Source organism: Gopherus evgoodei, chromosome 8, assembly GCF_007399415.2.
Source record: "Gopherus evgoodei ecotype Sinaloan lineage chromosome 8, rGopEvg1_v1.p, whole genome shotgun sequence".
Classification (NCBI taxonomy): domain Eukaryota; kingdom Metazoa; phylum Chordata; order Testudines; family Testudinidae; genus Gopherus; species Gopherus evgoodei.
The window spans coordinates 110,195,440-110,211,819 of NC_044329.1; the positions used below are offsets into that span (position 1 = coordinate 110,195,440).

A 16,380-nucleotide genomic window follows, 5' to 3' on the forward strand; every position below is an offset into this window, starting at 1 on the left:
GGGCAGGAGACGCTCCTTTGGGTGCATTCAACATCAGGCCCTGCAGGGGGCACTTCCGGGGGTACCAATGTGCACCCCAGCTCAGAGCAGGCCTGGATGATGGCAGGTGGGTGCCATGCTGTTGCTATAGCAATCAAAGGAGAGTGCCCCTAAAGAGTAGCGTGGACTGGGCTGGCGCAGCATCAGCCCCACCTCTCTGCCCATCCGTGGGCACCTGGTCCTAGCTCCGGCTGCTGGCCTGGGCACCTGCAGGGGGAAGCTGGGGGGCAGCGTGGTCCACTGCACGCCTGCCTCATGTCCCTGGCTCTGCCTGCTGGGTGAGCTTGGCCCAGCATCTTCCCCACCCAGCCTGGGCCTAGCATTGAGACTGGAGGCTGTGGTGGGGCAGGGGGCGGGGGTGCAGCCCCTGGCACAATGGGCCCCCGAGCTCGGCTGGACCCTCCAGCCACTGCTGGCGTGCGAGTTGTGCTGGCAGAGGAAATGCCCCAGAGAGAGTTTGCTCGGGGAGGGGCAGGGGGTAGGGCCAGACCGAGCCATGGGCAGAGGGATGATAATTGCCCAGGCCTGGCGCGTTCAGTGGGGTGGCCTGGCTGAGTGGAAGGAGGTGCCTGGCGCTGTCAGAGAGCTGAGATGCTGTAATTATGGGGATCGTCTCCCCTGCTGTGCAGACACTGCCCTGGCCAGAGGGGTCAGTGGTGCTGTCCCAGGCGGCTGCTGGGAAAGCTGCCTGGGGGAGCTGGTGCCACGCTGGGGGGCAGGGCCCCCTTAGCTTGAATGTCTCTGAAAGCAGCCGCTCCTGGCTGCGTTGCCCAGCCCATGTGGCTCTGGGCACCAGACCAGGGTGCAGCCTGTCTGCTCCTGCCCCCCGGCTGGGTATACGCCACCCTCGCCTGGCGCACGCAGAGCAGCTGCCCATGGGGTGCGTGGCCGCGAGGGCTCCGGGTCTCCTCCCACTGCACTGGGTCCGACTGTCTGGGAGGGAATAGGGGCCCCTCCGTGAGCTGTGTCTGGAGGCCGATTGGCACCAGAACTGGCACAGCCCTATTGGTCCCGGTGGGTCCATCCCCTGCCCGCTGGGCCGGGCCAGGCCGTGCTCGGCCAGTGATATGAGGGGTCCCTGGTTTTAACCCAGCCCTGGGTCTGGTGTGGGGTGAGGTCCATGGGGAGCTGGGCTTCTGCGGGAGCATGTTGGGGGGCAGGCTCAGGCACTGCCCCGAGGCTCCTGTGCCCAATCCTCAGCCCCACGGGTTTTCGGGGGGGGGCAGGGTCCCTCCGTGTCTGGATGCTGAAGCACAAGGGGGAGTGGGAGGCTCTGGCACCCCAAGCCCTCAGGACTCAGAGGAGATTGGAACACTGCTCCCCGTGAAGGGTTGAGGGTGGGGGGGCTGGCTGGAACCAGAGGGGCCCTGTGCATGAGAAAGCCAAGTGCTCCTTTTGTTAATTGGAGGAAAGGCGAATTTGCATAGCGCTCCTCATTAACATGCTCATTGTTGCTATCTTGCTGGCTGGCAGAGCCCCCTCCCCCCACTGCATGCTCCCCTCCCCCTGTGCAGTCCCCTCACCCCTGGGGCTACAGCAGCCAGCCGGGACTGGCATGATGGCTCTCCCTCAGCTCAGATCTGGGGGGCCGGGGTGGGCACGCACCCCCTGTGCCAGCCAGCGAGCCTCCCGTTTGAAGTGCGCTTGGCAGGCCTGGGCTTCGGCCTTGTCTTTTCATCTCGCTCCCTGGTTAATTAGGAGGTTGGAATTTGAGGCTTCCTCAGTCGCCTTTGAAGCTCTCCCGTGGCTCGGAGCGCCCTGTTCCAAATTAACACTAATTACAAGGGACGCCCCCCCAACACTTGCAGATGTGCAGTTCTTCCTGCAGTGGCAATGGGGGGTAACGACAGATGCGCCATGGAAATCCCCAGCAACTGGATGGCCGGGGCTCGGGGGGGGCAGGATCGCTGGGGGGTCCCTGGGGAGTGCGCGGCAGGAGGGGCTAGACAGAAGGCCTGCACGCTCGCTAGCGGGTGCTGTCTGTCCAGCCTCATAACCCCCATCTCTCTCCCCCTCCCCTTCTTCCCTCTCTCCCTGCTGGGCTGAGCCCGGAGCAGTTCAGTGCACCTCCTGCCTGACCTCCCAAACAGCTGGCAGTGGTTTGGATGCCTCCTCCGACACCCACGCAGCACCCCCTGCATCTCCCCGTCCCCTTTCACAGGCACCATGGCCCCCCCGCCTTCCCTGGCACGGCCTCCTTCACAACTGCCATCCGACTGTCCCCAGCTGTTCCTGGGGCCCTGCGGGGAGGGTGGGATGGAAAAATAAAAGCATGAAAGAAATAATAAGTCATTAAAGGCGAAGATTCTGTTGCTTATTTGTGGTCTTGCTCTCACTGCGCTTGGCCTCCCGTGCGCTGGCTGGCAGCCAGAGCTGGCAGAGTGCTGCATTGAGCCGGAGGCTGGAGAGACGGAGCGTGGTCCCAATCCTGCTCCCTTGGCAGCGGCTGGACTGAGGCTGGGGCCTGCTGCGTGCATTCCCTCCCAGCTCCAGGCTGCTCCCTGCTGGGATCTGTGCTCAGGACTGATCCACCCCGCGTTTCCAGGAGCCAAGTGGCCGCTGCCTGAAGGACTGACTGTAAACGGGGGCCAGCAGCCGGCCAGCCTGGGGGCTGGGTGCCAGCGGGGTCACTGCCTGCCTGGGTGACTGTGGCAAGCCAGCCCCTCCCTCAGTGTGCCCTGTCGGGTTAGATTGTGAGATCTGGGCAGGGGCATGGGCAGTGCCTGGCACAGTGGGGCCCCCGGCTGCAGGGGGGGCTGTAGGTGCCACCATAATAAACAGAATGAGAAAAGGAAACCTGGACAGGTCCAGCCCTCCATGTGGTGCCCTGTCCTGGGCTGTTCCATGGGGTGGCCCTTGCCTGTTCCATGGGGTGCTCCGTTCTGCATGGCGTCCCGTCCCCTGCCCGTTCTGTGGGGTGCCCCATTCTGCATGGTGTCCTAGCCCTCACCCGTTCCGTGGGATGCCTCGTTCTGGATGGCATCCTGTCCCCCTCCTGTTCCATGGGGTGCTCCGTTCTGCATGACGTCCCGTCCCCCGCCCGTTCCGTGGGGTGCCCCATTCTGCATGATGTCCTAGCCCCCACCCGTTCCGTGGGATGCCTCATTCTGCATGGCATCCTGTCCCCCTCCTGTTCCATGGGGTGCTCCGTTCTGCATGGCATCCCATCCCCTGCCCATTCCATGGGATGCTCCATTCTGCATGGCATCCCGTCCCCCGCCCGTTCCATGAGGTACTCCATTCTGCGTGGCGTCCTGTCTCCCGGCCGTTCCGTGGGATGCTCCCTTTTGCATGGCATCCTGTCCTCCTCCTGTTCCATGGGGTGCTCATCTTGCATGGCGTCCCATCCCAGTCCCATTCCATGGGGCATCCCCCGCCTGTTCCGTGGGGTGTCCCTGGCCTGTTCTGTGGGGTGCCTCACCCCATCCTGGGCCTGTTCTGTGGGGTGTTCCTGGCCTGTTCCGTGGGGTGTCCCTGGCCTTTTCTATGGGGTGCCCCATCCCGTCCTGGGCCTGTTCCGTGGGGTGCCCTGTTCTGCAGAGAGTCCCATCCCGTCCCAGGCCCGTTCTGAGGGGTGTCCTCTCCCCTCTCGGGCCTGCCATTGCTATGGTCCATTTCAGGTGGACGGGAATGTGATGGCCCTGGCTGGTTGGGGGAAGAGCGAGAGCACTTGTGCCTTTCCCCTTTCATCACAGCACCCCCACAGCCTGCCGCCACCCCGGGGAGGAGAGTTGGTGCTGGCCAGAGGGGGAGCCTTGCCCAATGTCCTGTGGCAGAGCTGGGAACGCAGCCTAAGGCTCCTGCAGAGTCACACCCGGGCGGCGCCCCTAATGCCGTTGACACGCACCAGCAGCGTCCCACCCTCCTCCCCCAGGTGCTCTGGTGCTGGAGGGGGAGACGCTGGGAATAGCGCTGTTCGGGCCGGGGAGCCAGCGATTGCAAAGCTGTGCTCGCTGGCGCGCTCTGTGCTTGCTGGCGCTCTCTGCGCTGGCCACACGTGGGTCCAGATGGACCCTCGGGATGAGCGGCCATGGAAAGGGTGCGTGGAGGGGAAAGAGGCTGTGTGGTTAGCACCCCGGCCCTCCGGAGAACTGGTTTCAAATCCCACTTCTGCACACTGGGGGAGTCTGCAGAGGGAATATGGCAACCGGGCAGAGGCTGTGCCCAGTGGGGCTGGCTGAGCGCGCAGGCATCACGGCTGATCTGCCCCACCTGGTGCTGGTGCCAGCTGCTTTAGAGGAAGGGGCAAGTGTCAGGTTTGCCAAACCCCCATTTTATTTCCAGAAAACAACCCCCTCCCCCTGCCATTGTGTTGAACTCCTCTTTCTCCTGAAATGATTGGCCTGGCCCCGGCTGAGATGGGAAAGGCAGCTAGAGCCGAGACGTCGAGCTGCGGCTTCAGCTGGGGAATGGAAATCTCAGGGCTTCTCCAGGGAAAATGGAAGTGACCAGACCCCAGGCTATGGGGAGGCCTGTTAGGAAAGACCTGGAATGTTCTAGAAGGGCAGCAGGGTGTAGAAAAGGGTCCGGTCTCTGGCAGCCGGCGAGACGGGGGTGGTTAGCGGGAGCAATCGGCCGCCTTTGGGTGGTGACCAGAGGGGAGGGAGGGGCCTGTCAGAGGAGGGGCTGGGGCTGCCTGAATCTAGGAGTTGCGGGACGGTGGGCCCAGCTGGATAAATTTGCTTTTCCGGTTTCCACTGGGTTGAATTCACAAGGTGGTTCTAAGTGTGGCACTGGTGAAAGCTGCTGGTCAGTACGGCAGATGGGCTAGTGGGGAGCAGGGCCGCACGGCGGCGTGTCTCTCCGGCATGCCTGGAGCTGCAGGGAGTGGAGGGAAAGCGGGTTGTTCCTCTGACGGGAGATGGGAACGGTATGGAGATGGGCCGCTCAGCAGCGCGGTGCACTGGCTGGGTGCTCACGAGGGAAAGGGCAGGAGATGAGTCCGTCGTGGTCAGATGTGCCAGAGAGCAAGGGTGGAAGGGGGAAGGCAAAGACGAGCTTGATAAGAAAGTTGCAGCCGCCTTGTGTGGGGGATCAAAGGAGCGATCTGCAGAAATGAGTCCCCTGGAGAGAAGCTCTGGCCCCGCTGCTGGATGGGCCAGGAGCAGAGACAACCCAAAAGGAAGGACCAAAACCTCTCCAGCGTGCGGCATATGGGGGCGACACGAGGAACGTTCTGGGATGGTACAGGGGTGCAGGCGGGAGGCAGTGTGCGGCTGGAGAGCCTGCGTCTGGTGAGGAGCCAGTGTGGGCTGTGTGGGAGGGGCTGAACGTGTCCGTCCCCAGCTGCAGCCGCAGGGCTGATGGTGACATGGGCCTGGACCAATGTTCCCTCTAATTCTTTACGTCCATGTGCGGAATGAATGTTATGTGCACCAATATGGAGGCGATGTGTGGTGGGGGTGGGGCTGATGGGCTCAGGGTGTGGGAGGAGGCCCAGGGCTGGGACAGAGGGTTGGGGTGCAGGGGGTGGGCTCTGGGGTGGGACCAGGGATGAGGGATTTGAGGTGCAGGATGCCCCAGGGCTGCAGTCAGGAGAGAGGATTCCCCCAGCCCTCTCTTGCCACAGCTGTTCCGGGATAGGGGAGAGGCGCCTCTCTGAGGTCGGTGCTGGGGCCGGCAGGGAGAGGCGCCTCTCCCCAGCGTGGCAGGTAGCTGCTGGGGTGGCAGGGAGAGGCGCCTCTCCCCGGTGTGGCAAGTCGGTGCTGGGGAGAGGCATCTCTCCCTGCTGCAGCCCTCAGCCCCTGCGCAGGGCTTAATAGGCAGCTGGGCGGCCGCACAGCTGAGAGGAACTTAGGGGACAGCGAATGGAAAACGAAGAGGATGTCTGAGCAGCTCCGGTGCTGCCATCCCAGCCTCTGTCTGCCTCACTGCGGAGCAAGGGCTGCCTGATGCCATCCTGAAACGCAGGCTGGTAGCTCAGAAATTCTTCCCCAGGCGCCCTCAGGCTTGAAGCTGGCAAAGGAGGTTTATGTGCCGGGGTCCCAGCCACCCACTGGGGTGGGCTGTGTCTCTGCAATTTGCATCTGGCTGCCATCACTGGACTGAAATTTGTAAGGAGCGCGAGGGAGATTGGGATCAAACCCACAGCACGCCCCTTGCCCGCACCAAGGGACAGGCCCAGCCGAGGCCCAGCGGCTGGCAGATTCCTGGGCCAGTCTGACTTATCTAATGAGCAGCAAAGAAGAAGGAATTGTTGTTTGTTTGTTTCAGTGTGCAGAGGCCAGCCAGAGCCAGGCCCCACCACAGAGAGGACCGTTCCCTGCCCCAGAGAGCATGCAGTGGGGTACGGAAACCCCACAGCTGGTCCCAGCTAGGTGGGAAGAGCCCATCCTTCTCATCTTGCTCCGACAGCTCCCCCACATCTGTGTTAGCGCAGGAAGGGGGAGTAGGTCTTGACTTGGGGCACCCTATGAGTGAGAGGAATGTGACAGCACGTTGAGAATTGAGAATTGAGTCAGTTCCCAGACATCCTGCCCAGCCAGGGCAGCATCTGTCCAGGGTTTTTTTCGGGGGTCGGGTGGGTTTGGCCAAACCGCCATCATGCGCTAGGTGCTGCGAAAGCAAACACCTGTGTCCGTATTTACCGGTGGGGCGCCTTGCTCACAGGGTGCGTGCAGCGTAACTGTGCGTACGAGGCGGCTCGGGCAGGACATGCTGGGGGGGAGGGGGAGGATTTGTTTCCTCTTCTGTTTCTATTCTGGTATATGCGGGAGGTGCCCCATAACGTAATGGAGTCATTGCCCAGGGTTACACAAACCCCGAGGCTTGGTAGACAGAGACTCAGCCCGCTTTGTGCCACAGCAAACGCACCCTGAAAACCCTTCTAACCTTCCGTTAAAGGGAAACCAGCTAAAGCCTTTGAAATGCCAAAGATAAACTACAGCTTTTATTGTAACGCAGGCCCCATTCCCCTCCCGTCAGCCCCCTCGTCTGACCGTCGCTTTAAATGGTCTCAGAGATGGTCAGAACGGTCCCCTCAGTGGGTGTCTGGGATGCGGCTGGAGCCGATGGGGTGGCGACGTCGGCCGAGTCCGTCTCTCTGTGGTCAGGACACGTCTCGGGATCAGCGTGACAAAGGTGCGGGGCCCCAGGAGGTAGTGTGGGTGGCAGCTAGGACGGTGGGGCTCACTCCAGGAGCCTCTGTCTGTTTGTTATGTCTTTACCCACCAAATCTCTTTCTTTAAGGCCCCACCAAGGGCCAGCCCAGCCGCTCATGATTCTGTCCACCAGTTAGGCCTACTATCGGATGTACCAACTTTGGCATATTAACTTCCGGCTGCACATCGCCTGTTCATTTCAGCCCAGTTCTCAGCTGAGGTCAGCTTGGCCTTTTGGATTAGACTAGGGCCATTTTTCTGTCGCCCTTTCGGACTTTTGCTCACCAGCGTTGGTTATTTTAGGTTATTGTAACATCTGATGAACTTTTTACAGCTGAGCTCACAATTGGGGTAAATTTGTAGGCCCAACAGGTCTCAGGATCCACAGAAAATCTGATCCCCCGCTGAGCTCTGGGCTATCCTGTTGCAGGGAGTTCCACGGGTTAATTTTGCATTGTGTAAAAACATGTTCTCTAATTTCTTGCCTCCTCATTTCGTTGGATGTCCCCTCGTTCAAGTGCTCTGGGGGGAGCTGCCTCCGGGAGGGTCCCCAGCCACCTTGGGGGTGGCGTGTTAATTGGAGTTCTCTCATTCTCTCCCCAGCTGGCAGCCGTGTCAGCCAGGAGCGCAGGTACACGAAAGAGAAGCTGGGTGAAGAATCCGTCTACACGTCCCAAATGCTGATCCAGACCCCGAAACGGGAAGGGGAGAACGTCCTCACCCAGGAGGCGCTGGAGCTGCACCTCGAGGCGGCGCTGGCAGCCAGCAAGGTGCAAGTCTCGCTGTATGGAAAGTGAGTGTGACGAAAAAGGGCCATGGGCCATGGGGGTCCCAGGGTCTGGATTCCACTCTGCCTCCTGATGTCCCAGCCCAGGCCCCTCCTGGCGCCCTGCCCCTCCTAATGCTTCCTAATGATATTGTCTCTCTTGATTCCCTCCCAGTGCCCAGCACCGTACAGCTCCCTCCGCCATTCTCACCTTCCTTTCATTTCTCTGCTTATTTTCCCAGATCCTGGGATTTGAACAAAATCTGCTACAAATCTGGTGTCCCCATCATTGAGAACGGCATGATCGAGCGGGTGAGGCCCTGGGACTGGATCGGCACTGCAAGAATTGCCCTGAAGTGCCCGGGAAATCACTGACGTCCTGCTGCCCAGGCCCCACTCTGCGGGGCGGCTGGCCCCAGGCGCTGGTGTCACCCGCAGGGGCAGCAAGCCTGGGGCACGAGGGCGATGGGAAAAGGCTGGGTTGGATCCAGAGCTTGTCTGGCCCCAGTGCGAGATCCAGGCCTGGCCCTGCTCTGGCTGTATGCAGTACAGAGAGGCACGGGGGCAGGGTCTGGCTCTGCGTAGCGGGACAGTCCCAGGGAGGCTGCTGGAGCTGCAGAGGAGAAGGCTCTCACCCCCGCCGCAGGGAGCCAGGGCTGGGGAGGTGGGGGCCGGAGCCGGCAGGGGAAGAAGCATGCGGGTGGCTGTGATAGTGCCACCGGGGATCCAGCAGTGGTTCTGATCCCTCCCCTTGTGTCGCCCTCCCCCCCCCAGATGATCGAGAAGCTTTTCCCCTGTGTGATCCTGACCCCGCTGGACTGCTTTTGGGACGGCGCCAAGCTGCAAGGAGGCTCCGCCTACCTCCCGTGAGTACCCTCCCCCCGCTGGTCTGCGGGAGGTGCTGGGTCCCCCTTTTCCAGTGGGGTCTGCCTGCGGGCTCCCGGCTGGGCTGGCAGGGTATCGGTGGGGCAGTGCACGTGACCAGCTCTGCCCAGTTACGGCTTGCCAGTTAGCTGCTGCACCAGCGCCTGGGGGCCCTGGTGTGTGCGGTACCCCACTTCGGCCACCCTGCAGGAGCTGGCAGGATTCCCAGGCTAGTCAATGTAGGACTCTTCTCTCTGCCTGCCCGCTGGGGTCTGTGCCTGCTCGGCTCTTCGAGACTGTTTGCGTGGCCCTGACCGCCACTCCGCCAACTGTGCATGCTGCTCCCTTTACAGCCCTCCTCCAGCCTCCCGACCCTTCCCATGGCTCTCCTCTGAGTGCCCCCAGCTTGTGAGGCTCCTGGGCACTGGGCATCAAGTGTGGGGGGCTCATGTCCTAGCCAGCCTCTCCCGTCTCGGTGGCCACCCCAGATCCAGGCTGTGGGAAGCCGTAGTTCCCGCCAGTAGCTGGGCACCCCATGGCGATAGTCGCTGGGCCTGTAGGCCTGACCCTGGGGGCATGGTTACTGCCCAACAGGCTGTGCGGCATCTCCATCTGCTCCTGGACTGGCCCATGGCTCATCAGAGGGCAGCAGGCCCAATGGGGGTTGCACCCTCACTGCCTGTGGGGCCAAGCTCAGACGTGTGATCTCACCCCAGGGCAGGGCATGGTTGTGACCCTGTGTACGTGTCAGGCTGGCGGGTGATGCAGGGCCAAGGGCCTCCTGGTTATGGTGCAGGCTGTTGCCCTGGGCTGGGACACAGTGCTGTGTAGCTGAGTTGATGCTCCTCTGTGCCCAGCCCATGTGCCAGCCCTGTTGGCGCTGCCCCTGGAGGGATGGGTGGTACAGAGGCTGCGAGACCCCTGAGTATTTTACAGGCACTATTCACTATTTGAATTAAGCCTCCCAGTGAGTGAGCAGCAGAATGCAGGACTCCTGGGTTCCCAGCTCCTCAGCTGACTCCCTGAGTGACCCTGGGCAAGTTGCGGTGCTGCCCTGTGCCTCAGTTTCCCCATCTGTACATGGGGACACTGATAGCCACCCACCTTAGAGAGGGGACCGAATGTCAGCAGTCAGCGTCGCTGTCCCTGTTATCCAGACATGGAAACTGAGGTGGGGAGAGTTGGCCAAGGTTGCCTGGTGGCTCAGTGCCAGAGCTAGGAGGAGAACCCAGCTCCCAGCTGGGTGCATTAGCTGCTGGGGCAGCCCCCGCCAGGCTCCACTGCCAGATCGTGGGCCCTGACGCCTCTCTCCTGGGCTGGTCCTCAGGTTTCCCTGAGGGTGCATGGGGGGGTCTGGAGGGGAGTGGGGAACAATACTTGGCATTCTTTCTGTTTACACGGCTGTTTGTCTGCGAGGCCCTTTGTCAGCAAACGGCAGCGCCCGCATTCTCATGCTAATGCCGCCCTGAAAGCCGCCAGTTGCCCAACAAATGAAATAGTGGTGGTATTCAGCCTGCTGCCCCTCGAGAGTGGGAGGGAAGGGGGGCCTGGGGGCTTTCAAATGCTAGTAGATAAAGGGAGGGAAGGATTGTAAAACAACCCCCCCCCCCAAAGCCTGGGCAACTCCCCCCACCCCCTTGACTTTGGGATGGGTGGCAAAAGGACGGGGTGCTGGCGGCAGGGGAAAATGTGGCTGGGGGGCTGTGATCTGCCATGCCGGGGGTCAGAGTCAGCCGGGAGGCCACAGCATCCTGGCTGGTAAAAGGGGATCTTGTGATCGTGCTCCAAAGCTGTCAGCGGAGCGGGGAGCAGGCAGAGCCGGGGTGGGATCACCCCTCTTCCAGGCCCAGCTCCTCACTCCTTCCTTCCTCTCTGCCCCACGCCCAGCCCCTGGGTGGGAGGGAAAGGGGATCTCTCTCCTGGTCCTGAGCGTGAGCGGGTCTCAGTGCACAGGGGCTGAACTCTCCGATCTTTTCCCCCTACCCCGGCTTCCACCTCAGCCTCTCTTCCCCCTTGCACCGTGAGGGGGAACAAAGCGCAGCCGTCGCTGGAAAAACAAAAGCGGCTGCCTTGGCTCCGTGAAGCAAGAACAGCAGAGAAAGGAGCTCTCCGGCAGCGGCAGCAGCGCGGTTTGGTATGTGGGAATCTCAAAGCGCTCGCCCAGTTCCGAGCTAGCCGCCGTGAATTATCGGAGGGAGTTTCTTCCCCACGCCCAGCTCTTCTCCGCCTCGTCTCACTCCCGCTCCGGCTCCTGCCCTTCCTTTCTCCTCCCAGAGCTCGTTATTCTTTTCTTCGGTTCGTTATGAGAAAGGAGACCTCGCCCGACACGACGCAGGCCCCTGCCAGCCGGTGCGGACCATGCCATCCCTGCTTCCTGCTCTTGCGTGGGACCAGGAGGAAATACAGCGGAGGGCAGGCCAGAGCCAAGACCCAGAGACACCCTTTGCCCCATCAGGCAGCATCTGCTCAGGGACAGAAGGGCCAACGCTGTGAGCGGACAGGGCGCTTGGTGCTTGCGGGCTCGGACCCCATGCGGGTCTGTGGCCGTTTTGCGACGGACGTCCACTGCCATCTTCAGGAACTGGGAGCGGCTCCCCCACCGGGATCTCTGCCACTTCCTCGCTGGGCCTAGCCAAGGTGGTTCAGAGGCCCCTGGCTCTCCTTCCTCCCTCTCCCGGCAAGCCTGGGGATGGAGCTGCGGCATCGGGCAGGAACCAACTGCACAGCTCATGGAGCAGGAGATGGGGCCGGGGCTGCAGACTGCATCTAAAGGAGTAGCTCCGCTTTGCTGCGCCTGGCTGGTCCCGTGGGCACCAGGAAGATGAAGAGGCATTGGCACGTACAAGGAAAGGCCGGCTCCGGATCCTCCCTGACGCGCCCGAATCCCTTGGGCCCTTCCTGCTGGAAGCTGGAGCAAGCAGATGCAGACGCTGGACCCATGGTGCCCTCCTCCCGTCAGCCGGCATGGCTGGACCGACCTGCATGACCAAAGTAGCAGGAGAGTCCTTGGCACAGGAGACCCCAGCTTCTGCCAGCCCGAGATCAGGGCCATATGGTAGCTGGTGCCCATTGGCCAGGGCTAGTCCCTATCTCCAGTGCTAGCTCGATCCTCCGGTGGCTGGGCCCACCTCTAGCCACAGGGCCATAGAAGAGGAAGAAGGTCTGGTCCCACCATGCTCATCCCCGGCTGCCAGTGCAGGGTTGTTCCCTACGGGCCAACCTCTGCGGCCAGGCCAGCGTCTCTGGTGCGGGGGCTCCCACCCTGCCCTCGGAAGCCGGCCCCGCAGTCGGAGTCGCTCCCGGCTGGATCCTTCTGGGGTGTGTTCGCCGGCTCACTCCCCCCTGAGCTTGTCAAGACACCCGGGTCGCCCTTCCCTGCTCCCCTGCAGGTTCCACACGCCTCATGTGCTCCAAGGCGTTTACCGCCTAACCCCCCCCAGAGGCGTGTCGCTTACCCAAGCTATGCAGAGCTCTTGCTTGCCATCTGCCTTGTGCCTCAGCCCCATGGCCACCGAAGTCCCTCCAGGCTGGCCAAGTCCGTTGGGCGCTGACGTGTGGCTGGCACCCCCTCTGTGGAGTGCCCCTGTCCTGCTGGGCTGTGCCCTTAGCCTGGCCCATCTCTCTCAGGCGCTGTGGGTCAAAGATTTGGTTTGCAGTCCCCCATGCGGTGCTGGAGGAGGCAGAAGAAGGTGGCTGTTCTTGGGGGACATCGTGCCAGGCTCCCTCGGCCCATCCCTTGGGGGCCAGGCAAGCGGCAGATCCCAGCTGGTGTGGTGTTAGTGTGTGGCATGGATGGCAGCTGGCAGGGCCTGATCCAGGGCAGAGGATGGGGTGAGCGGCCAGGCTGACGGGAGAGGGAGGGGTTGATAACAGCCCTCCCACCCCGGGCATTGCTCCCCCTGCTCCACTCACACGTGCCCCACTTCCTGTCCGCACACCAGGGGCGCCAGATTCCTGGGGTCTGACCCCTTGTCGGTCTGCCTACCTGCAGCCCCTGCGCCAGTGGGTCCCCGCTGGTCCCTCTCCACCCCGGGCCCAGTCCAGATGGATGGGGCTCTCAGCCGGTCTGTGGGGGCTGCAGGGAGCAAGCTGGGACCGTGCCCATGGTGTGCACTGGGGGTCAAGGTGGCTTCAGAGGATGGAGTTTTGCTGGGTCCCTGCATCTGGGGACAGTGAGGAGATGGCTGAGGAGCCAGGCCATCCCAGCTCCCACCCCTCCCCCCAGGGCGTGGCCAGCTGCCCCCCACACACACACCAGCTCTTCCCCTGCCCTTTGTGATTTCCCAGGGATCTCTGGGGCCTGGCTGTGCTCAAGCCCGTGGGTTGGAGCCCCAGTGTGCTGCGTGCAGGGGGGGTGGGGGGAGTTGGCATGCCTTCTGGGCTGCCCTTGGCAGGGCGAGGCTGCGGGGGGGTCACACACATGGCAGCAAGCAGCCCCCACTCCAAGCAGCCTACATCCTGCGTAGAAGAGGTTGGCGCAAGGTGGGAGGGGAAACTGAGGCATGGGGGAGGGACTTGCCCAGGGTCGCCCAGCAGGTCAGCAGCAGAGCCAAGAAGCTCCTTCCCCACTGGACCCTGCTGCCTGCTTGTAAAGCAAATGTCAGCAGCAGGTGCCAGACACTGTCCCCTTGTGCCCGCCACATCCTCTCAGCACCATCAGCAGCTGGGGGGCAAGGAACAGGGAGGCCCAGGAGAGGTGGGGACTGCAGGGGGGGGACAAGGTGTGAGGAGGATGGGGGATCAGAAGGGGTGGAGGTCCTGGGCGGCAGTTTGCAGTTTGTTCTCACTTTCCCCCGCCTGCCCTGGGGTGCTGCCCCTCTCCCTCTGCCTGGCCCCGTCCCGGCCGTCTGCTCCCCTCTATCAAGACATCAGGGCGCGGGTGCTAATTGCCCTGACTGGTGGCACAAAGGAGGGGCCGGGAGCAGCGCTGGGCCGGGGGCGTGTAACATGATCAGCCATGCTATTTGACTTGGCATCTGGTGCTGGCTTTGGGGGTAGCCGCCTTGCAGAGGGGTGGGGTGGAGGGCCAGGGGGGAGGGGATTGGCAAATCCTGGCAGCAAAACCCCATTGCTACAGTTCCCACCCCACCCTTTCCCTAGTCCCTCCTGCAGCGGGTAGTGGTGGTGCCTGGCCGGCCCCGCGGGGGAGTCCTGGGCGCAGGGACCCAGGGATTTGGGACAGAGGTTTCTGGGTGGCTGGGGACCAGCCCTGTGTGCAGCCAGCCCCTGGGCCATGAGAGGGCACCCTCCTGCGTTACTAGCCTGGGCATGGCCAGAGGGCAGGTGCCCAGTGCAGGGGGCCCCCATCCGTGCAGGGGCAAGTGTCTGCAGGGGAGTGGCCGGGTGCATGACTCTCTGGGCGTGTGCTCTTGTTTTGGCAGGGGGCGGCCGGACATCCAGTGGACGAACCTGGACCCTGTGCAGCTGCTGGAGGAGCTGGGCCAGTTCACCTCGCTGGAGGGCTTCCGGGAGCTGTTGGACAAGGCACAGGTGGGACAGGCCTACGTGGAGCGGCCCTGCCTCAACCCCCGCGAGCCCGCGTGCCCTGCCAGCGCCCCCAACAGGCCGAGCCAGCAGGTGGGTGCCACCAGACACAGGGGCAGGGGGGTCACCCCCTCTTCCCTGTGTGTGTGTCTGTGTCTGTGTATATGTGTCCCTGCCTGTGTGTGTGTGTGTCCGTGTCCCTGCCTGTGTGTGTGTGTGTGTGTGTGTGCGTGTGTTTGTGTCCGTGTCCGTGTCCCTGCCTGTGTGTGTGTGTATCTGCCTGTGTGTCTGTGTGTGTGCGTGTGTTTGTGTCCGTGTCCGTGTCCCTGCCTGTGTGTGTGTGTATCTGCCTGTGTGTCTGTGTGTCCCTGCCTGTGTGTGTCTGTGTCCCCTGCCTGTCTGTGTGTGTGTGTGTCCCCGCCTCTTCCCTGTGTGTGTGTGTGTGTGTGTCTCAGTTCAGCTCGCAGGCTCTGCGGGGGGGACACTGCCAGGGTGAAATGCAGGGCCAGCCACTCCCTGGTGTCCCACGTGGCCAGCCACAGAGGAGCCAGCTGTGTATTTCAGACAGGCCGTCCCTGTGGCCCTGGCCCCAGCTCCAACCCTGCCAGGGAATTGGGGAAGTCCCAAAGCTTCTCCTTGCTCCGTCTCCATCCCTGTCTCGGCGCCATGTCCCCTGGCCCTTTCTGGGGCTGCCAGGGCTGCATTGACCCCTTTGCAATGCGTCCAGTGACCCCTGAGACTGCCAGGCGCGGGAACCAGAGAGCGAAGAGACACCCCCCTGCCCCCCCTCAGGGTGGGGCCCTCTGCCGGCAGCTAGTGCTTTGGCAGGGTTATTTCTCTGCTGCCCGGCAGACAGTGCTGGGCCCCACATCCCTGGGCCCTGCGGGTCCACAGAGCCAGTGGCTTTGCTCCCCCGGCAGAGTAAAGTGCAGAATCCCCAAGGTCGGTTCCTAATTTAGCCGTGCCTGATGGCTCGAGGCAGCTGGAGAGCCGTGCCAGCCGGGCGGTCTCTTGGGTCTTGTAAACAGCCTGGACCCTGCCCCAGCTCCTGCCTGCCTGGTGCAGCTCCTGGCAGCTGGGAGGCCTCAGGCCGTGTCCTGCCAAGGTGACTCTGCTCCGGATTGACACCCGCGCAGCTGAGGGCACAGCTGGGCCCCTTGCACCTCCCCTCACAACGTTTTGGGCCTGGGAGGTGCACGGCCTGGCTCCCCCGGCTCCTGTGCCTGTGCTCACCCACCCCCTGCCCCCCCAGGACCCCGACATCCCTGCCGAGCTGATGGGGGGCTGCCACGGCTTCTCCCGGAAATTCATGCACTGGCAAGAGGAGCTGATCCTGGGTGGCACCACGAAGGACCCGCAGGGCAGGCTGCTGAGGTAAGCATGGGCACGGGGGGTGGAGGAGGCCTGGGCCTTAGGCTCCCCCTGTGTGGGGCCATGGACGAGCCCCCACGGCGGCTGGGAGAGCGAAGGCGCTTTGAGTTCTCTCCTGCCTGGCCCGACCCTCTGCCCCCGAGCTACTTGGGATTCTCAGATTTCCTTCCTAGCAAGCAGGGCGTGCCCAGGCTGGGTCCGCTGGGACGGGCAAACCCCCGAGCCGCGTGTGTCCTAGGCCAGCCCAGGGCTCTGCTGTGTTGTGGGGCTGCCCGGCTGCAGTGCTATGGAGGGCACACTGGGAGCGGGGCCACCCGCCTGTCCAGCTGGGGCGCTTGGGGCGGGGGGACATGGGGCGGGACGCTCTGGGGGGGGACACGGGGCAGGGCCGGCCACTCAGCTGGGGTGCTCGGGGTGGGGCTGACCGCCCGACTGGAGCGCTCGGGGGGGACACGGGGTGGGGCTGACTGCCCGGCTGGGGCGCTTGGGGGGGGGCACGGGGCAGGGCCGGCCACTCAGCTGGGGCGCTCGGGGTGGGGCTGACCGCCCGGCTGGGGCGCTCGGGGGGGGCACGGGGTGGGGCCGGCCGCTCGGCTGGGGCGCTTGGGGGGGGGACGCGGGGCGGACTGGAGAGCTGTGGGGGGACGCTGGGGGCGGTGCCGGCTGCCCGTCTGGCGTGCTCGGGGGGGGGGAGCAGGGTGGGGCTGGCCACTCAGGGGGGACGCAGGGCAGGGTGGGGTGCTTGGGGGGGGACAC

The 16,380-nt window shown here is 63.4% G+C and overlaps 1 protein-coding gene across 1 annotated transcript in view; it reads left to right on the forward strand.

The window, feature by feature from the left end:
• PTCH2 (patched 2) overlaps positions 1-16,380 on the forward strand; it is a 55,681-nt gene that overhangs the window by 13,753 nt on the left and 25,548 nt on the right. Inside the window, exons 2-6 of the mRNA XM_030573666.1 lie at positions 7,743-7,932; positions 8,148-8,217; positions 8,680-8,771; positions 14,151-14,346; positions 15,506-15,627. Coding sequence (XP_030429526.1) covers positions 7,817-7,932; positions 8,148-8,217; positions 8,680-8,771; positions 14,151-14,346; positions 15,506-15,627 — 596 coding nt within the window. The 5' untranslated portion in view covers positions 7,743-7,816. The remainder of the gene's footprint in view (positions 1-7,742; positions 7,933-8,147; positions 8,218-8,679; positions 8,772-14,150; positions 14,347-15,505; positions 15,628-16,380) is intronic.